This window comes from Pungitius pungitius, chromosome 19 (assembly GCF_949316345.1).
Source record: "Pungitius pungitius chromosome 19, fPunPun2.1, whole genome shotgun sequence".
Classification (NCBI taxonomy): Eukaryota; Metazoa; Chordata; class Actinopteri; order Perciformes; family Gasterosteidae; genus Pungitius; species Pungitius pungitius.
In genome coordinates this window covers 435,001-455,904 of record NC_084918.1, presented here as the reverse complement: position 1 = coordinate 455,904, position 20,904 = coordinate 435,001, and the positions used below count along the sequence as shown (strand labels likewise).

At 45.8% G+C, this 20,904-nt stretch overlaps 2 protein-coding genes and 1 long non-coding RNA gene across 5 annotated transcripts in view; 2 read left to right on the top strand and 1 right to left on the bottom strand.

Moving 5' to 3' along the window:
* The first annotated feature begins 298 nt into the window (after positions 1-298).
* LOC119198900 (uncharacterized protein C18orf63-like) lies at positions 299-9,570 on the top strand. Its single transcript, XM_037456490.2, has 13 exons — positions 299-1,297; positions 1,407-1,485; positions 2,232-2,288; positions 2,388-2,499; positions 3,212-3,253; positions 3,481-3,557; positions 3,671-3,774; positions 4,041-4,137; positions 4,285-4,370; positions 4,851-5,037; positions 5,176-5,925; positions 6,097-6,168; positions 6,305-9,570. Exons 1-13 carry the CDS (start codon positions 1,083-1,085, stop codon positions 6,425-6,427), a joined length of 2,001 nt encoding a protein of 666 aa, XP_037312387.2. The 5' UTR covers positions 299-1,082; the 3' UTR covers positions 6,428-9,570.
* A 132-nt stretch (positions 9,571-9,702) lies between these two features.
* dipk1c (divergent protein kinase domain 1C) overlaps positions 9,703-20,904 on the bottom strand; it is an 11,972-nt gene continuing 770 nt past the window's right edge. The window contains exons 3-10 of one of the 3 annotated variants that reach the window (XM_037456147.2): positions 20,462-20,872; positions 14,433-14,636; positions 14,296-14,349; positions 14,044-14,225; positions 13,369-13,654; positions 12,878-13,042; positions 10,487-10,561; positions 9,703-10,336 (exon numbers count right to left, since the gene is read on the bottom strand). In XM_037456147.2, coding sequence (XP_037312044.2) covers positions 10,127-10,336; positions 10,487-10,561; positions 12,878-13,042; positions 13,369-13,654; positions 14,044-14,225; positions 14,296-14,349; positions 14,433-14,636; positions 20,462-20,671 — 1,386 coding nt within the window. In that variant the 5' untranslated portion in view covers positions 20,672-20,872 and the 3' untranslated portion in view covers positions 9,703-10,126. Of the gene's footprint in view, positions 10,337-10,486; positions 10,562-12,877; positions 13,043-13,368; positions 13,655-14,043; positions 14,226-14,295; positions 14,350-14,432; positions 16,964-20,461; positions 20,873-20,904 lie in introns of those variants that run through there. The other 2 variants (XM_062559117.1, XM_062559118.1) reach the window with 2 other exon arrangements.
* LOC134107469 (uncharacterized) overlaps positions 16,979-20,904 on the top strand; it is a 4,672-nt gene continuing 746 nt past the window's right edge. The window contains exons 1-2 of the long non-coding RNA XR_009942738.1: positions 16,979-17,054; positions 17,730-17,822. This is a non-coding gene — a long non-coding RNA (uncharacterized LOC134107469). The remainder of the gene's footprint in view (positions 17,055-17,729; positions 17,823-20,904) is intronic.

Below are 20,904 nucleotides of genomic sequence, written 5' to 3'. Positions count from 1 at the left end.
GTCGGATGAGCTGTCAGTCACCCGGGAGGCGGTGACGATGTGAAAGTTCTCCTCTTTGACTCTCTAGGAAACACTTGTCACGCGACCCTTGAATTCCCAAGGGCTCTGGCGGGAAAGCCAACTGATTTCAGGTCAAAGATTGTTTATTAACACGTCGTATCACTCCAAGATATACGGGCAACTTTACAAATCTTTACACTTCTTTATAAATGTTACAAGTAAAAACTAATTTACAATATGTGGTGTTAGTAGTGATATCATTGTTGTTACATAATATATGCTGTATTATTATTCTATATCTATGACCAATATAAAGTACAATATTTGTCCACCTTTGAATTGTGTTGGTTAATTGAATCAGAGTGAGTACTCATTCCATCACGTCTCAAACAATCTAGCTTAGAAAAGAATCATCTTTGCCAATGTTAATGTTGTTAACAAGTTAATTAAAGAAAAACAATACGTCTCCTTAAATCATAAGTGTTATCTTAATCCTGTGTGAGCGTAAGTATAACTTTGATTAACTAAATATCTAAATAAAAAGGACAATACAGATTTCACGCTCTTGTTAACAGTACTTACATTAGCTTCTTGTTAGCTGGTATTAGCATTCACTCCATTAGCTTCTTGTTAGCTGGTGTTAGCAGTAACGCCATCAGCTTCTTGTTAGCTGGTATTAGCAGTAACTACATTAGCTTCTTGTTAGCTGGTTGCCAGTTTTATTTATTTTATATAATCTCTAACTTTTCTATGTGGTTTTAACTTGCGTGTCATATTATTATCTGTTTTTCTTATTTTTTTTATATATTTTCTAACTTTTTAAAATTGGTTTTAATTCCTATGTCTCAATTCTTACGTATTACTAACAGTCTTTTATTGCTTATCTATCTTTTAACGAGTAAACTGTTCATGATTCTTGGTTTTAAGTGGGTTGAATTGTTTTCTTCTGCAGGCCTGCAGGTTGGTTGCTTAATCATCTAACTTTTTATTCCTACTTCTTCATTGAATTAACAGATGTGTGTCATAGGTCTGTTTACAATTACTATGATCATGATTATTTCCTCTTGTCCACACAATGTGTGATGCTTCACTCAAAGCCTCCATCACATAGAGTACTGATCACCTTCTGGATCCTATGGACACGTGTGTGCGTGTGTGTGTCTAGGATGAGTCGGGGGGGGGTCCAGGCCTCCATGTTTTTCCTCGGGCTTCCTGCCCTGAAGAATCTGTGCTGCGTGTCTCTGGGTCTTCAGGAGCAGGACGAGGATCTGAGGAGCACACAGATGAAGACCTGCAGGTCAGCCACCACATTACACATTTATGCTCATAGTCTTCTCTTCGATGGTAACCATGACGAGGAACGATCATTACCGTTTGTGAGGGGTTTTCTACGTACGTGTCCACAGAGAGCTGGTGCTGCTGTACTCTGATGTTCTGGCGTCTCCGGCTCTGGACTCCTTCTCCAACGTGGTCGTGGTCGTAGCTGTAAGAAACAACAACATGCTCTTGTTCTTCTGCCTTCTCTAAAGTCTCTAAAGGGGGGGGGGGTGGTTTCAAGGTCTGTCAACCCTAATCTATGCTCCAGTACTTTCATAAGATGTATTCATTAATTATGATAACTAATAACAAGGGAACTCAGAGAAGCAGTTATAAAGTCACTCAAGGTTTGTGTCACATGGTCAGCTCCTCGTCCTCCATCTCAAGGTCTACGACCCCGCCCCCCCACACACACACACACACACACACACACACACACACACACACACACACACACACACACACAGCTTTAAAGATCCTACATATAAGTTCATATAAAAGCTGGTTAAGAACAGCTGTTCACACATCTGGTGATCAACAATGTTGAAATGTTCTCTTCTCTGCTGAAGGTTCATTATTGTTAATGAATTGTAACGTGAGATGTTTGTATTTTAATTTGATCTTCTATGTGTACAAGTACTTCATTGATTGTGTTTATTTGAAGTACTTTGTGATGATTCTGTATAGGTGTGTGTAGCTGTAAAAGAAACACACACACTGACAGTTTAAAGACTTTGGCCTTGTAAACAAACACACACACAAGGACTCACAGAGACCGACAGACACACACAGGAAACACACACAGACACGTAGACACACACACACACACACATTATCACTCAGTTAAAGCTTGTTAATAGCGACCTCGTCTGGCGGCCTCGTGGCGTCTGATGCTCACTTGTCTCCTTCCCTAGATCCCTTTCTACCAGAGAGGAATCCTGCAGGTGTTTGGACAGAGACGCAGTCTGCAGGTGGGAGGACGGACAGATGTGTCCTTGCTGGACCACTGTGAAACATTTCAGCTTGCTTTTAGTTGTGTATTGTGTGTGTGTGCGTGTGTGTGTGTGTAGCTGGGCTGTCCTCAGGGGGTGTCTCCAGATGTCCTCCAGTGTTGTCTGTCCTTCTCTCTGATCACTCGCCTGGCTCCCAGCTGGAACAAGGCTGGACTCTACCTGATCTCAGGTGAGGCTGAGTGTTTCATTGCTCTCCTTTTATGTTGTGTTGGTTCTGTCGCCCCCTGTGGACTAAAGTGGTAGTGTCTCCAACCACCACGGTCCTTTCAGAAACCCTCTCAGTCCAGGTTCTGCTTCTCCTGGGCCTCCCTTCCCTGCAGATAGTCCAGCACTACGTCCTGGATCAGAACCAAAGCTCCATGTTCACATCTGATTAGTTTAAAGATGACATTCAGAATCATAAACAGGCTTTATGTGAGTGTTGCAACACTCAATGAACCCTTCACCTTCACCCAGTCCGACATTAAAGGAACGTGTGTGTGTGTGTGTAGGGGGGAGGAGGGTGGGGGCTTCTCAACCTTCATGAATCTATTTAAACCTGAGCTCTCAGAATCAAAGCGGGTATCTGAAGGAACAGCGAACACCGACATGTCGTCTTCCTTCCATCCAACATTTGAGTGATTCACTCGTCGTCTTGCAGACATATTCAGACTTTTGTTTATTATAAACAAATCACAGCTTTCATTGCTTTATTTCTGGGTTTATACATCTGTAATAAACCAGGTGACTTCCACTAACTGGTGCTGAACAAAAACATTTCATTAACTTGTTGACGGTTTCCATGGAGATAAGGCCCGCCCCTCCCCCCTATTTGCGAGTGTGAAAGTTTGTGAACGTGTTCAGGTGTGATTTTGTTGAAGTTGGTGTCCCTTCGTCCTCAGGGAAAGACTTCCTGACTGAGGACGGGCGGCTGCAGGCCGTCGGTGAGCTCGCTTTGTGCTTTGTCCTGTTTCACAAAGAAGACGCACGTGTCAAAATAATGGAATAAACATAAATGGAAAATAATGGAAAACAGAAATATCACGTTGTGTGTATGTGTGTGTGCGTGTGTCTGTGTGTGTATGTGTGTGTGCGTGTGTGTGTGCGTGTATGTGTGTGTGCGTGTGTGTGTGTGTGTGTGTGTGTGTGTGTGTGTGTGTGTGTGTGTCAGGCCTGGAGCTGAGTACCAGTGAGGATCAGCTGTGCATCAGCGTTGAAGCCAACGTGGTCCGACTTCCACCAATCAGAGTGAGGCATTTCTATACAAACACACACACACACACACAGCGAGATGCAGAAACTGAATAATATAACTGATGAGATGAGACATCTGTGTGTGTGTGTTTCTGTTCATGTTGCAGCTGGAGGACTTTGACTATGCTCCGATGGTCCTGAGGAGGTTCTGCTCCGATCCGGACTCCGTCCTCGACACTGGGGGGGCCGTGTGGTGTCACGTCCTGCCCAGGTAGATGTTTTTAATTGAGACTTACTGCATCTCCCACATAACATTTTAGGCAATAGCAAGCAGCATTTTTTTTTGATTAATCAAGTTTTACATCATTTTTTAATTTTATTTTGGTACATTTAACAGCCTAATAACTCAATTAATTAAATTGATCTAGCTTCTCTCACCAGATCAAGAATCTGGCTGTGTTGACTGTCGGTGAGCAGCAGGGGGCGCTGCAGCTCTTCTGTGTTCAATAACCTGTGTGTGTGTGTGTGTGTGTGCAGCATGAAGAGAGGTCAGATCATCAACATCAGCCGTAAGCTGCCCAGAGACGGACCATTCAGAACCTACAGAGACCTGCAGGACCACTGGAACCACCTGGTACACAACGAACTAACAGACACGCAACAAATACACACACACAACTACTCAGAGCCGTTGTCGTGGTAACCTATTCTTTGAGTTACATCTGTTGTCCCTTAGACCCTCAGCATGCTTCTACAGTGTGTGTGTGTGTGTGTGTTACAGTACGGCTACAGACTCCCTGACCTCGCTGAAGAAGAGGTGGTTTACTGCAGCGTCTACTTCAGACTGGTGGGGGAGAGACTCTTCACGTATCCTTCAAAATAAAAGATCATGACGACGTTATTGTGTGAATATCAACAAAGTATAAAACTACCATCACGCAGTACCACTAAAAAATGTTTCCTCATTACATTCATGAATTAGCCTTTTTCTCTAAACAAATGTCAAAACTACGCATTGATCAAATTATTTAGATCTTTCCAGCGGTCCTTGAACCCATCATGTGCAGTAAAGTCATCCATCAAAAAGAATAACCAAAATAAAGATAAAATATTTCATCAGAGCATCAAGGAGAGGATGGAAATATCTAAATAGTTTATTATTTATAACACTGAGCCTTTTTTCCCACTTTAGTGAAACTTGGTTCAACTTTCCACTTTTAGTTTGAAAGTCAAGACCATCGATAAAAATGTGACGGTAGATAAAGAAACTTCCCATAAAGAGTCTGTATGTAAATACGAGTATAAGCACCTGCTTTGAACCTGCGTTGCCCCTTTAACCCCCAGCAGATACCCTCTGAGCTGCGTCCGCCTGCAGCCCGTGGAGCGCTGCGTCCGGGCCGGGCCTCAGGCGGCGCCGGGCCACTTCCTGTCCCACCTAAGGGACGGGCTGCGCTCCGTCTGCGGCTTCCCTGCGCCGCTCAGCGGGAAACCCCGTTACCGCACGGCGGGCCTGAGCCCCGCCGCCGCGCCTCAGGTACACGCGTTTGGGATGTCATGTGACCACCGGGGGGCAGCATGGCCACGCTGAGGAAGAGGAGGGAGGTCTGATGGGGAATCATTTGTATTCATTGCAGAGAGTCTCCATCTCATCGTGTCTCCTCTCCCTCCTCAGGCGCCAGGTGGTGAGCAGATTAACTTGAGCACCACCTCATCCTCCATCAGGCCGGTCCTCAGTCAGCTCCCGCCCCCCCCTCGTCCTCCTCCTCCCCCCCGAGCCGTGGAGCCCTGTTTGGGGTTGCAGCCTCTGACCTGGCGTGACAGAGCCCAGGGGCTTCTGGGTAACAGTCTGATGCAAAGTCACGAGTGCAGAAGAGAGCAACGCTGTCCTCCATCTTCCTCCTCCTCCTCCTCCTCCTCGGCCCTCCCTCGCCTTACCCCCGTGATGTCCTCCACTCAGCTGGTTCCCATCTTCAGGAACAAGTGTCCTTCTCGCCTCGCCAACGTGGCGCTGCTGCGGCTCCAGAAGCAGAGGCAGCAGCTGATTGGTCGAGGGGAGCAGAGGGGAAGGGTCACACTGACGACCATCGCCACTTCTTCTTCGGGGGTTTCTTCTCTGACGGCGGCGGCCCTCCCGCCTCCTGCTGTATCGGCCGCTGCTTGCTTCAACCGACCTTCTGAACCTCCTGCGCCGGGACTCAGACGCATGGGCAGCCTCAGCCCGGCCTCCAGGCCCAGACCCGGGTTCCTCCTGGCTCCAAAGGTGGAGATCCACAGACCCAGGTCCAGAAGCACTGCTACTCCACCCTCTGACATCTCCAACAGACGTTCCTCGTCTGCACCACCCTCTGATATCGTCAAACACCCTTCAGCCGCTCCACCTTCTGATGCCTCCATCAAGGACAGCTCCAGCAGCATCAGACGGGTGAGAGAGACAATCTCATTTGTCGAGTCAACGCCTGAGAGCCGTCCAGAAGTTGGAGGCTGCTGGGTGGAGGAGTGAAGGCTCCTGTCATCATCTAAACTCTCTCAGCAGTCCACTGGTTTAACTCCTCTGTGTCAGCCGGGTTCACCTTTAATGGTTTTGTTCTTCTAGAGCGTCGAGTCCAAGCAGAAGAATCCCAGATCGGAGACACGAGACGTGGAGCAGATGGCCAGAAGCAACCAGGTCAGGACACCTTCACCTCTTCTGTCCTTCTGCCTGTCCCCCCCTCGTACTCACCCGTCTCCCCCTCGTACTCACCCGTCTCCCCCTCGTACTCACCTGTCTCCCCCTCGTACTCACCCGTCTCCCCCTCCCTCAGCTGTCCAGGCTGAGCTCTGCCTCTCTGCTGCTGTGGCTGAAGGGACGAGGAGTGACGATCAAACCCAAAGACAAGAAGAGGGAGCTGATGCTGAAGGTCATGAGCTGTCTGGCCGAGGCCTGAGACACACACACACACACACACACACACGCACACACACACACACACACACACACACATGCAAACAGCATATAATTAAGAGCTGCTCATGTGAAATATGTCCATCTTCATCTACTCCTGAGGTGAGCTGTTTAAAACAGGAAGTGACACGTTTTGGGTTCTTGGGTTTGTTTGATTTGAGACACCAGATGTTTAAGAGTTAAAGGTCTCCGGCACGTTTAGTTCATCATTCAGCAGCTCTGAAATGGCTCCACTTCTTGCTGATAAACGTTAAAAGGTTTTTTATTTTCTTGAAAAATTGTTCAGAAAAATTGTTTTTGAATTTTAAACAGTTCATATTCTATAGAGAATTCTCTGTATTATATTATATAACAATTCATATTATATTTATAGAGCAGCTGGTTGTTTGTTAACAAATGTAAAATGATATTTATATGCTGAAATGTGGATAAATGTATGTTTTGTTATTTATATAGTGAGTGCTTTCTTTTTGTTTCACATGTGTGTTCTACACACACACACACACACACACACACACACACACACACACACACACACACTGCTGACTGAAGCGAGAATCATTTAGTACAATGTAATAACAATGGATATGTATTGATCTATATTTGTTGCATACACATGTGTGTATGTGTGTGTGTGAGTGTGTGTGTGGGGGGGGGGGGTGACCTCATGTTGAGTTACTTAAATCTTTATTTATGTCAAAGGAGAAAAGCAGTTGAATCATTTTTCGTCTCCTACAGCTTTCTGTGTGAAGCCCAATGTTTCCCACAATGCACTCTGATAGCTCCCAACCCCCCGTCAGGAAACTCAACGCTGGGCTATAGGGCGCTGAAGAATTCCATTATGTTAGACGTGTGTGTGTGAGTGTGTCTGTGTGTGTGTGTGTGTGTGTGTGTGTGTGTGTGTGTGTGTGTGTGTGTGTCCAATCAGATTCCCCCCAGGTGAGGTCACCGCTGACTCTCAGGTGTTTCATCATTACTCTCTGGATATCAGTGTGAAACATCTGGCTGGATCCCACGAGTCCTTTCTGAGAGGTCCGACACACACACACACACACACACACACACACACACACACACACACACCCCTCAGCTGGCAGGTCCCCCCCCTGTTAAGAGGCTCTTAATGTGAGAGACCAAACCAAGTGAACGTGAAGCAGCTCTTAAAGGGCCAGTACACCGCTGCAGGTTGTCTCCTGGCGTTCATGTCGTCTGTGAAGAAGTCAAACAGCATCAGAACTGCGTCTGATGATCAACACAAAATGATCAATACAGAGTTCTGATGAAAGTAGTGGGACCTTTATTTCTGCTTTACACCTAGAAAACAACGCTTTCCCTGTGGCCTCCTTCTGCTCCTCAGGAAGCCGCACGGGGAACAACATGAAGGGTTCTGCTGAGCGGCTTGATTCACCAGCTCTGGACCCATCTGGACCCATCTGGACCCATCTGGACCCATCTGGACCGCCTCCTCTTTCCTCACTGCCTAATTCCTCAAATGCTCCAGTGGGGAAGTTGAAGTTGGCCGGCTGCTGGGAGCCGAATCCAGTCCAGACCAACACAAAGGCTCTTTGTGTGTGTGTGTGTGTGTGTGTGTGTGTGTGTGTGTGTGTGTGTGTGTGTGTGTGTGTGTGTGTGTACCAGTGGTCACACAGAATGTTCTGTACACTCTAAAACTTAAATGTGAGTGAAGGATTGTGAGGAGTTCGTTGTATCCGATGACCTCAGGTCTCACGTTTCCTTCGTGGAGCTGATTCATTTTACCTCCGTCACACTCCACCCGTTTACATCTCTGCTCCATCCCCTCTGCTCCCACGTCCCCCCCCCAGTCTGCCCCCTTTTCATGTCTGCTGTTATAAACTCTCCTCTTGGACGTTTATGGGACCAGAGGAGTCGGAGGAATCGCTGTTCTCCTGCAGGAGGGAAACAGGAAGTGAGTCAGAAACTATCCAGTGTTTGAAATATGGTTTAAATAACGTCTCCAGTTGTGTGGATCAAGTCGAACCCTGACGACGAGCCTCTGAGATCATGTGATCGGATCAAACACTCTATTGATCGCTGGTCTGATCGGTTTAATTGTTCATAAAAGAATAGTTTTCACAAAACTGAACCAACAAGAAGTTTCTGATCTTTGTTTCTTCTGCAGCTTTGAGGAAACTCGACTCCGTCCGGAGTCAGAACGGCGCCCGAGGCGACCGCCAAGCCAACTGTTGGTTTGACCTCACGCCGACCTTCTGCCGCCGGCTCCTGAAGGAGGAGCCTCTGGGGGCTCTCCTGTCAATCACCGGACTCCAGAGCTGACCTCCTCAGCAGGAACATCTGCAGCACATCAGGGACATGTGGTCTGGAGATCTGGAGGTTAAATCTACATTTGCTGACACGTCACATGGGTTCTCCACAGAGAGACAGCAGGACCGGTTCAGACCTGCAGCTTTGCTCAAAGGCCCTGCGGCAGGGCGCGGCGTCGGCTCGTTTCTGAGGCGCCTTCAGGTGAGAACACGTCAAAGCTCCTTCACTTCCATTGTCTGTGATGGCTTCAGGAAGTAGACCCCCCCCCCTCGCCCCCCGCTGCCAGAACCACTTCAAAGCATCAAGCATCATGATGATTGACCCACACCTGCCTTCTCTGTAATTGCGGGTCTGCACAGGTAACACACCTTTGAAGTGCGCGTTATGTTTCACTGGGTTTTATATTTAAAGCTGAGAAGCTTCATGACATTAAATATCATTTAACCAGATCGGGGCAGAAGATACCGCAGCGTTCCTAAAGGTTGGAAAGTGATGAGAGGAATGCAGAGACTCTGTAAATAAACCCTGGGGGGTGAAGTTAAAGTCACCCCTGAGGAGCCTCCTCGTTCATTTACAGAGATGTGAGAAGATCTCATGAGGAGACCTGAGGAGCTCCAGCCTGAACTTGTCTCAAGAACTTCCTGCTCACTCTGGGCCTTCCGTGAAGCTAACCCCAACCCCTGGACCGGGGGGGGGGGGGTAGTTCTGTTATAGTCTGTCAGAGATGTCGTTTCCATAGAAACGGAGCCACTCTGAGAATAACTTTATTTAACTGTCAGTCATTTTGAGATCTCTGAAGAAGTTATTTTTATAAATAGAGTTTAACATTGAACACTTTGGTCAGTTGGTGGTTTGTTTTGTGTTTAAATAAGTCTGATTGTCTCCATCAATACAATTTTATTATTATACCATATTGTATTTTCTATAGTAAAAGATGCTGCTGTGAAGCACCACAGAAGAAGAAGATGGGAGGACTTCACACTTCTCATGGTTTTATTAATGGAAGCTTTAGTTCACACTCATCAGAAGGAGCACCCCCCATCCTGCTGCTTATATCCTCTGGTAGAAGGTCTTCTATGGATGGAGGTGGTCTTCTGAGTGAAGTTCAGCTTCTTTACGTTCAGACACTTAAAGAATCCCTTCTTCATGAAGGTGGCCAGTCGAGGAGCAGTCTCCTCACCCCCTACTGATGGCCTCCTGAGGAACACGCTCTAGGATGTGCTGGCGGTCAGTCCTTCTGTCCAGAGAGGGTCCACGGTGCGGCTCACCCTGAAGGACCTCCTGTGGAGCTGAGGAGCCTCACTGGACGGGTTTGTACCCTGAAGAAGAACCAGGAACGACGTTGGACTGAAAACATCTCGCTGAGGACTCAAACCCAGAACCCTCCAGGTGGAAGTTCTCACAAGTTCAGCGCCGTGTGACCCTTCTCATCCCAGGCCCCGCCTTCCTCCCCTGAAGCCCCTCCCTCCCGGAGGAGGCGGGTCAGGACGCTAAGGAGGCGCAGGTGGACGCTATGACCTCCGCCCCCCGCCTCTCCTGCTGCGTCTTCCTCCTCCACGCCTCCACCCTCCGTCTCAGAGCACTCCTGCACCGCCCGCTGCAGCTCCACCTGGTGGAGGCAAGCATGGAGCAAAGGGTTAAGTCCAGTAGGAGGCCACTCGCTGCTGACGTAGCTTCAGGGAGGAGAGAACGTTTCATTTCATTAATATTAATATTTGTAGAACTTCAGACGAAGGAATATTTTAGATTCATTTCAAACCTGCAGCGGGAGATCGGCTTTGGACCCGAGGAGAGTCGGAGAAAACCAGGGCCTGAAGATCTTCTCACAGATCACCTGAGGACGAGCAGGACATGATGATGGAGGAGGAGGAAGCAGATTAAATGAGAAGAAGAAGTGAAGAGAAAGAGAAGGAGGAGCAGAGGAAAGAAGAGGTCGAGAGGAAAGGAAAGAAGAGGAGAGGAGACAAGGAGACATGTAGAGAACAGGAAAGGAAAGAGAAAAGAAAAGATGAATGCGCAACACACACACACACACACACACTTATAAAAACAATGGCTCCTTTCTCCGAGGAGATGATTGACAGGCGGGGGGCCCTGAGTGGACCAATGGGTCATTGTTCATCTTTTTGTCTGATGATTATTTCATTATTATTTATTCCTCTGGTTGTTTTAAATCTTTGATTCGGTTTTCTCTTTATTTTATTATATAGTGAAGTTCTTTGGACTAAGATCTCCACTCCTTATTCTCTCTTAATCTTTCCTTCTCTTCATCATTTGATTATTTTGTCTCCTATTCTCTTCCCTCGTCACCTTTTGTCCTCCCCGCTCACGTCCTTGTGTCCTCTGCTTCATTCTAAAGGCCTTCCTCTCGCTCCTCTTCCTCAGATGTTTGTGCAACCCCTCGTCTCATGTTCTCCTCCCATCAATGCAGGTTTCTCGTATCATGTGACGTGCGACACCGGAGCGGGCGATGAGAGTCTGTCCCGCCGTTGTCGTGGAGACGGAGGCGGTGATGTGCTTTGTCTCCTCCGAGGTCTGACGAGTTACGGATGGTTTTTATTATTATCACTATCGTTATTGAAAATAAGATTATTGTTCATATTATTTTCATTAATTCATTATCATTGTTATTGAAAATGCTTCAAAAGTGTTCCTTAATTTTACATTTATACCGATACAAAAAGGTGTTTACGAGCTGTTAATAAAATAAATATTATTACAGAATAATTCTTCTAAAGGTGTTTTATGTATTAAAATCTGGATTATTTAAAAAGTGCAATAATTTTACATTTTACATTGTAATAGAATTTTATTCATTTTCCATCTAATGAGATGTTGTGTTAAGTTGATTACATTTTAATTAAATACATTTTGACTTCTACTAATGGTAATAATCCAACCAATAGCAACATTCTAATTGTATTACAATGTAATATTAATATTAATTTAATTGTAATAGCAACAGCTGATTTATTATTATCATTGGATTATTATCACATGTGCTAACTACACATTCTAAAAATAATTAAATCTTTACTTACACAGAACTTCAGTTTAAAAATAATTATACTACTAAAATTAATAATTTTAGCAATAAAAAACTTAACAAAGGATAATAAAAGATGTGAAAACTGATTACAGCAATTTTAAAAATAAGAATATGTAGATAGAAAAAGATAGAAAGCAAAATCAGAACTTTCTTGAACTATTTGTTATTTATTCTTTGGATGAAAAATCCAATTCTTCAAAAGCATTTTTGCAATAAATTTAAAGAACAAGTTGAAAATTTTAACACACTTCTGCAAATGCGATGATAAAGAAAAGATGAATGTTGAATTAAAGCGTCTCTTCCTGTCGGCGGGCAGATTATCGTCACTGCTGTGTAATTAAATACGAGCGTTTAAGACTTCAAAGCATCCATCATATCAGTCATTAATACAAACAAGTTCAAGTGTTAAATAACAAAATGAAGTTTTTGATATGTTGAAACGGAAAAAGCAAAAAAAACTTTTATTTGAACACTTTAGAGAAGCACTTTTTGTTCTTGATTCATTTTGAATTCTTAAAGACATTTGCTTATTAATTCATGTAATTTAATCTTCTAATTCGTTATTAAACTGATCAATGGAATTTAAAAAATAGATATTTTTATAATAATAAAATATTTTATTATTTTGATAAATGATTATGATCAAATCTATTTTGAGTTTCTTTTCCTGAGATTAAAGAATTACATATAGGACCAAACAATAAGTATATGCTCTTTTATTACAAATATCTTCATTTTCACTGTAAACAAAGATATTCTCTGAATGCTAAACTATTAAAAAAATGTATATTTCTCAAATGTATTTTAAAAATTAAAGAAACTAAATATCTGAATAAATGTTTTAAACCAAAGATGAAATGAAGTTGAAGCACAACAGAATTATTTCTTAATTAATGTATAAAAGATTTAATGTGTAAAATCACATTTAATTATGTTTTTAATAACTGAAACAGCTTTAAACTCTCTTCTGTGTTTGAGGTTTCAATAATTGTTCTTTGAGATTTTGTTGAGAGAAACCTGAACAATGAAAGCCTGTGATGTCCCGTCCCATCCCGTCCCGTCCCGTCCCGTCCCATCCCGTCCCGTCCCGTCCCGTCCCACCTGCAGGTTGCTGTTCCTGCGCACCGCGCTGCACCTCCGTCTGTCCCGGTCGCAGCGGGACGAGCAGTCGAAGAAGTTGCAGTCGTCATCGCTGCTGCAGTTCTGGTCCAGAATGTCCCTCATCTTGGGCTCGAAGAACGCCATGTCCACGTCTATGGCCACCACCTGAGGGACAAGGACACACATGAAGGTCTCCACATATTATTATTATCACCCAGTTGACTCCTCTTGAAGCAGTTTTTTGCTGATGTTCACAGTCAGAAAAGACGCATCAATTGAAGGTTCTGTCCACAAAGCAGAACTTCTTGTTTAAAAAACAACGTTCCACAAACAAACTGAGCTGAAGAATCGGAAACAAAGAACAACAAAGGGTGAAAAGAGGAGCGATTGTGACAGGTTTTATTTTCTGTTATTGTTGAAGCGCATGAAGACAACTTGACTTTTTATTCTGGTATAGATGTTCTTCTTTGTGTTTTTGGATGGAGACTCACCGTCAGGTCCTTCCTGATGGCGAAGTTCTCCGGCTTGATGTCGCAGAGATGCAGCTTGTGGGCGAAGTCGTGGTCGAAGTGGCGCACCATGTCCAGGAAGCTCAGAGCGATGCGCTGCACCTTCTCCCTGGAGCTCCACCTGGCCCGCGGCCCGGGGACCTCCACCCCCTCCAGCGAGAAGATGTTCTGGTCCCAGGCGTGGCCGGCCGAAAGGTACTCCACGGCGTAGAAGTGTCCGCAGGAGCCCAGCACTTTGGCCACGTGGGTGCTGAGGTCCTGCAGGACTCTGCAAGGTGGAGGAGGGAGGACGCCGTCACCTGTTTTTACCTGATGTCATGGTCTCCAGAGGATGAACCGTGGTGACACTCTACCTAAGTAAACTAAATAGAACCGCCGACTTCGTTGCTTCTCTCCAGAGGACGAACCCTCCACTCTTCACGTTCAATTTTCATATTTTACCCCTTTCGGTTTCTGCTCATTTTGTTATTTGTGTTTTTATGAATAGAAATATGACAAAAAAACTCTTCTAGCGGGTAGCGGTTGGCGGTTAGTGGCTATGGGTTAGCGGGTAGGGGTTAGCGGCTAGGAGTTAGCCAGTTGAAGTTAGCCGATAGTGGTTAGTGGCTAGGGGTTAGCGGGTAGGGGTTAGCGGGTAGCGGTTAGCAGTGGCTTTACCTGAGGAAGGTGTACTCCTCCTGCTGCAGCAGAGACCAGAGGGAAGCCAGCTCCGCTCGGGAGTAACTTCTATCTCTGCTCTTCAGCTTCTTCTCCCAAATCCTGGCCAGAGAGCTGTTACCCCCCCCTCCTCCTTCGTCTTCCCCCTCGTCATCCTCAGCCAGCCCCAGAGAGTTTCGTACCTGAGATCAAAACGGTGGAATAAAAGGGAAGCTGCACTCTTGGTTGGGATTTTTGGTTTCTGCATCTTACCTCCAGAGTGGCGTAGAAAACCACATCGAGCGGCGACAGCTCCTCCTCTGTGTCCTGTTGGAGAGAACGACGTGAGTCAGAGGGCCCCCCCCCATCCCCGTCCCCCCAATAACCTCCTGGGAGCCGCCGGCCCTCACCTGGTAGTCCAGTAACGCCAGCGGTTCGTAGGAGGAGAAGTTCTCCAGCTTGGACTTGAGGATGACGGGGCTTCCCCTCCAGCGAGCCTCGATCACCTTCTTCCCGTTCTCGTAGTAGAGGCAGCGCTTGTACTCGACCAGGCCGACCACGCACAGGTCCTCGCACATGTCGCCCGTCACCGAGCCCTCACCGAACTGCAGACACTGTGGGGGGGACACAAAGTAAATGCGCGAGTACTGGGCCACCAATCCACTGCCGGGTCAAGACAACTTTCATGGAACTTCAAGGGACCTTCTGTTATTCACCTTGTTGCTAATCTACCCGGATACAGGGAGGTTTTTCATAACTTGTCTTAACAGAGTAGAAGATGAATCACCTTCAAGCGGACGCACAAAGAGGCGTCGGCCATCAAACATCTATGAGATAAGCACACAGACATAGCATTAGCTCTGTTTCATGCTAATCAGAGCAGAAGACAACTGTCAAAAACCAGCGTGATGTTAGCATGGAAGCATGGTGGCTAGCTAACCCGCTAACCCTCCACACAGGAAACCACATCCCTCCAGCAGATAAGGAACAACTCAGGTGTAGCATTGTAGCATACTGTAATTAGCAAGCGGTGCGCTACCTAGCTCGCTAGTTCCATCATGCTACGATGCTACGTGGGTTCCAGACGTGTTACAGCTGCAGCGTGTGAACCTGAAGCCGCAGGAAGTGAGGTGTATCATCTGCGGCGACGTGGAGTTCTTCATGGACCGAGTGTTGAGTCATCATCTCCTCTCAGCACGAGGAGCTAAAGACTTTTCTCCTCATCTGTGATGTTTTTACTAAGCGGCTCAGCGCCCAAAGGTGCTGAGGATTAGCGAGGAGATTACCCGGATAATCCCTCAGCTCCGCACGCATTCCAACACAAACACCCGTTAGCAAGGAGAACCTGCAGCTTCACCAAAGAGCTCCTCAGAGGACAAGCGCTCTGGCAGGAGGAGGTTCAATAATGTTCAAGGAGGTTCAATGTATAAATCAATGGAAAATTAACTCATGCAGACCGAGTAGTGAGCTCTCCTCGTCTCCTCCTCACTGATCTCCTCCTCGGGACACGGATCAGTGGACAGGTAACGCGAGGCGGGAAGTGTGAGGGACGGACGGACAGCTTTAATGGTCCAGAGAAACCGAGACTCTGGGGGCGATGAGAGCCGAGTGGTGACAGACGTCCTCCAGGTCCTCCAGGTTCACATGTTGAAGGAGAGACTTGAGATAATGGAGACATTAAGTCTGCCTCTAGTGTCAGGAGGGGGGAGTCTGTTAATCTACCTGTCCTCCACATGTCTACCTGTACCTGTCTACCTGTCCTCATGTTCTACCTGTCCTCTACATGTCTACCTGTCCTCTACATGTTCTACCTGTACCTGTCTACCTGTCCTCCACATGTCTACCTGTACCTGTCTACCTGTCCTCATGTTCTACCTGTCCTCTACATGTCTACCTGTCCTCTACATGTTCTACCTGTACCTGTCTACCTGTCCTCTACATGTCTACCTGTACCTGTCTACCTGTCCTCCACATGTCTACCTGTACCTGTCTACCTGTCCTCATGTTCTACTTGTCCTCTACATGTCTACCTGTCCTCTACATGTTCTACCTGTCCTCATGTTCTACCTGTCCTCTACATGTCTACCTGTCCTCCACATGTCTACCTGTACCTGTCTACCTGTCCTCTACATGTCTACCTGTACCTAACTACCTGTCCTCTACATGTCTACCTGTTGTCCACTTTTTCCCGTAACTTCTGTATTGTTTTGTAATAAATAAAGTACACACAAAGTATATACAAAATATAGTGAAAGTATTATTAATGTAGACGTGGTGTAAACCCTGTGAGACCCTCACGTCTGCTTCAGCTCACAGCTGTAAACTGAACACACGCACACACTCAGACACACACTTGTGTGTCTGTGTGTGTGTGTGTGTGTGTATCTGCTTCTTGTCTGTATGAGCTGTAAAAACATTCCACGTCATCTGTGGAAACAGACTTCAGTAACTAGCTTAGCATAGACGTGCTAATGCTAAACGTAGTTTTGGTCCAGCGTAATAAAGCAAACGATTTAACCAGGAGAAGTGTTCATATTTCATATTTGTGTATATTTTACAGTTTGTTAGTGCAGCGATGCATTCAGGGGCCGTTGTATTTATGTGTTTCTGTCTCCTGGTCTGCAGCAGGTTGTTGGTTCGTCTGATTCAGAAGTTTCAGTGCTGAGAGGAAAGATGATGATGAAGATGAACTACCTGCATTATTAAGAGTCAGCTTTTATTGTCTTCTACTTCATTCCTTGGTCTCCTCCTGCCTCGTGTCCTCCTTCCTTCACTTACTGCCTCCTTCATCTCCAGAAGAAGAATCATTTCATTCTGTCTCTGTGATTATTTACCATAAAGGTTCAACTGGCTCCGCCTCCACGACCTCAAAGTGCTCTCAAACAGGCCACAGATTCATCCGGGCCGGCGGGGGTCAAAGGTCGAGTGGAGCAGCGTACAGAGTCCCCCCCCCCCGCCTAGATCAACACACAGCAGTGTTCCTGTTGTACTGGGAACAATGGTGTGATGTTTACAGCCGCAGGAATGAGGAGGTGTGTGCTGAATGGTTGGTATTCACGCACACAGACACACACACACAGACACACACACACACACACACACACACACACACACAGACACACACACACACAGCGTGGGTGGAGCCAGGACCTCGGGTCGGCTCACAGGAAGTGAAGCAAGAAGTCAGTTTGCTTTATTTGTTAACTTAAGTTTTTCAGCAGTTGTTTAAGATAGATTATTGCAAAAATGTTTGCAATTTTTAAAAGCATTTCGATTTTTCTCATTCAACATATTATCTTTATTTTAAAAAGAACACATTTTAATCAAAAAAATAATATATCCATATGTATAAATATTTCTTTTAATAAAAATAACTTCTAATTTGTGGATATACCTTAAATGCTTATTGACTTTCCAAGAATGCCTGAGGTCAAAGGGCAGTCACACACACACACACACACACATGCCGATAACAGGTTTGTGATGAAAGCACCAACAGAAATAGAAATATAATATTGATTAATTCTGCAGAGATGTTCCTGTGTAGGATCAATCGTGTAGTTTAAAGCTACTGCATATAATAAATATGTCTGTATTCATGTGGGATTTAGTCTTCTAAAATGTGTTTTTTGTTCAGAAGGTTGTGATTATTACAGGAGATGACCTGATTATTATTTTCTGTAATCTGCTTCACGCTGGAGTTCCAGGTGGCCCCACTGTCCCTGAACGTGTCCTAAAGTGTCCCTTTGGAGAAGGACTGATGAGACAAAAGAGACAACGCGCTTTAAAGCGTCCTGAAGGTAAATATTTCGTCTGACACAGTGATGTAATTAGAGATCTGTGGCGCCGGAACCCCGTCAACGCACACGCACACGCGTGTGTTTACTGCAGACAAAAGGCTGGTGGACCACGAGTTTCCTCGCGGCTTCGGCTCGTCTTTGCTGAGGTGCTTTGAATGTTTGAATCATCAGATGAACTAATAACACGATCAATACTGGATAATGGTCATTTTAGATCAATTAAGGAGCCGAGTGAAAAGAAACTGAATTATTTAAATTAATATCAAAGCAAATCATTTAATTAAAAAAAACTGGCAAATGTAGAAAATATATATTGTACGAGATTTTAAAGTTTAACTTTTCCAATAAAAAGATCTCAAGTAAATGTTCGCTCCCACGTCCGGCTTTCTGTGGTTGCTTGGCAACAGCAGTCAGTCATTTTCTGTCATTTTGTCTGTTTAAATGAAATACAAAGATATACATTTACTTTCTTCTGAAGGATCAGAGTACTTTTTATTCAATTATGAGGCCAGTAGACCCCAGTAGACCCCAGTAAACCCCAGTAGACACCGGTAAACCCCAGTAGACACCGGTAAACCCCGGTAGACACCGTTAGACCCCGGTAGACCCCAGTAGACCCCGGTAGACCCCAGTAGACCCCAGTAGACCCCGGTAGACCCCAGTAGACCCCAGTAGATCCCAGTAGACCCCAGTAGATCCCAGTAGATCCCAGTAGACCCCGGTAGACGGTTTGAGGCCCTGGTGAATGTCCCTCTGAATGAACATTAAAAAAGCATCAGGCCATAAATAGGCAGTAAGAGCCAGACAAGCAGTGACAGACGAGGCCATAAATAGTCCGAGGATCAACAGGAACATACAGATTTGTGCTTCTACAGAAGCCGTGTGGCTGAGCAGAAGATTTATGAGACATGAAGAAGTCAGTGAAGCTTCACGTGAACTTTGTGCATGAGAGACCACTCACTGATCCATCAGCTGGGGGAAGAGGCAGCGTGTCTTTTGTGGTTGTTTTGAGTCTCTTCGTAGTAAATTTCTGTCTCTTTGTAGTAATTTGAGTCTCTTTGTAGTTTTCTGTCTCTTTGTAGTCGTTTTGAGTCTCTTTGTAGTAGTTTTCTGTCTCTTTGTAGTAGTTTTCTGTCTCTTTGTAGTAATTTGAGTCTCTTTGTAGTTTTCTGTCTCTTTGTAGTAGTTTTGAGTCTCTTTGTAGTAGTTTTCTGTCTCTTTGTAGTTGTTTTGAGTCTCTTTGTAATTGTTTTTAGTCTCTTTGTAGTAGTTTTCTGTCTCTTTGTAGTCGTTTTGAGTCTCTTTGTAGTAGTTTTCTGTCTCTTTGTAGTTGTTTTTAGTCTCTTTGTAGTTGTTTTTAGTCTCTTTGTAGTTGTTTTGAGTCTCTTTGTAATCGTTTTTAGACTCTTTGTCATCGCTTGAGTCTCTTTGTAGTAGTTTTCTGTCTCTATGTAGTCGTTTTGAGTCTCTTTGTGGTAGTCCTGGGGGGGTTCTCTCACACTTTGGGCCCCTGACCCTGTTTCTTGTTTTCCCGGTCAGCAATCCATCCGCTCATGGATGAATGGCATTAATAATTCACGTTTTCATACATATAACAGAGTTCCTTCTGCACAACCACAGCTCTTTTCTTTGCTCTACGTCTCTTGCTCCGGCCCCTGTTCACCCTCATGGAGACGAGCTCCGACATCAGAGAGAATTCTACATAATAACCGTTCGATGCTGTAACGTGGACATCAGGCTCCTCTTTCATGTGTTTCTGAACAAAGAAAAGCTTCCAGCAGAATAAATGAGTGTGTTTGTGATTAGAATGTTTCTCCGGGAAGAGAAGTCGTCCTTTCAGCAGTGGGATCGCATTTCTTTTAGAAGACGGCAGCTTCTTTTAGGCAACGGGTTCCTTTCCTCTCGCGTCTCATGAGGAGCAGCTGTCGGCCCACAGTTCAACTCTCTGAGATCAAGGAGTTCCCTGAGAGCGTATTTTTAACCGGGCCCATGACATCACCGTCCTGCACCGCTCGGATCTCTCATCCGCTGCATTAAAGGCCCCTTAATGATGTGACATCACAGCCCGTGTGAAGGAAAATGTTTTTTACCCCAAACCTCTGTGGGAGTTTGATTGAGCCATCAACAACAACAACAACAGCTGCAGAGTTTGTGGATTTCATCACCGCGCTGAAACTAAAAGACTAAACAAAAGAGGGGGAGAGAGGAAAAATGTTTCCATAAATCAGCAGTTCGACGGCTGATCGGTGTCCTCAGGGGAGACACCTGGAGATCATTTGCATCTTGTTTTTTTTGCATTGTAACTATTTTGCTGTTGCCAGTTACACTCTGATTGACAGGTCTCTAACAGACCGTGAAGCAGGGGATGCTTTAGGGCGGGGCTTCCTGCTGATTGACAGGCCTTTACCGGAGACTTCTCACTGCTCCTTAGTCCATAAGGTCACTTCCTGTTCACTGGTTGCAAAAAAACAAGATGGCGACGCACAAGACACCGAACTGGAGGCTTCAAAACGCTTCTTCAACAAGTGACACAAAGGTGATATTTATACTTTAAAGGACGGACATCTGGGTTCTCAAGAGCACTAGAGGACTAAAGGGGGTCTCCAGAGGACTAGAGGACTACAGGCGGTCTCACTCACCAGCCTCTGCAGGATCCTCTTGCTCTTGTCGTCGGTGCAGTAGTCGGACAGGATGCTCCTGTGGACCAGAACCAGGCCGTTGAGGAACAACCAGGAGCCGAACCAGAGCAGAGCGCACACCAGGGTCCCCCTCCGGGAACACAGCCTGAGGCCCAGCCACCGCAGCAGGCAGAGCCCCCCCCCGCCCGCCACCGGCCCTCCGGGCAGCATGTCAGCACAGAGGGGCCCAGTTACAGGTCCGACGAGAGCTTCAGACCTCTGGACCGTGAACGTTTGGACCAGAATGCAGAGCCTGGAGAGTCCTTAGTCTGTAGCAGATGATAATCCAACGTGGTGATTCTTCATCCTGCCTCCGTATCTCCCAGCATGCTTTGGGGGCCGTTTCTGGTCTGATGTCAGTGGAAAATAAAACTGCAAGAGCAGCAGAAGAAGAGAGCGGTCTG

What these genes read in the sequence shown, in the direction of transcription:
- LOC119198900 (XM_037456490.2), top strand. Translation starts at nt 1,083, where the DNA reads ATGCTTCACTCAAAGCCTCCATCACATAGAGTACTGATCACCTTCTGG. An exon ending in GACAGAGACGCAGTCTGCAG is followed by an intron (nt 2,289 to 2,387) that starts GTGGGAGGACGG and finishes GTGTGTGTGTAG; the next exon opens with CTGGGCTGTCCTCAGGGGGT. An exon ending in GTGGGGGAGAGACTCTTCAC is followed by an intron (nt 4,371 to 4,850) that starts GTATCCTTCAAA and finishes AACCCCCAGCAG; the next exon opens with ATACCCTCTGAGCTGCGTCC.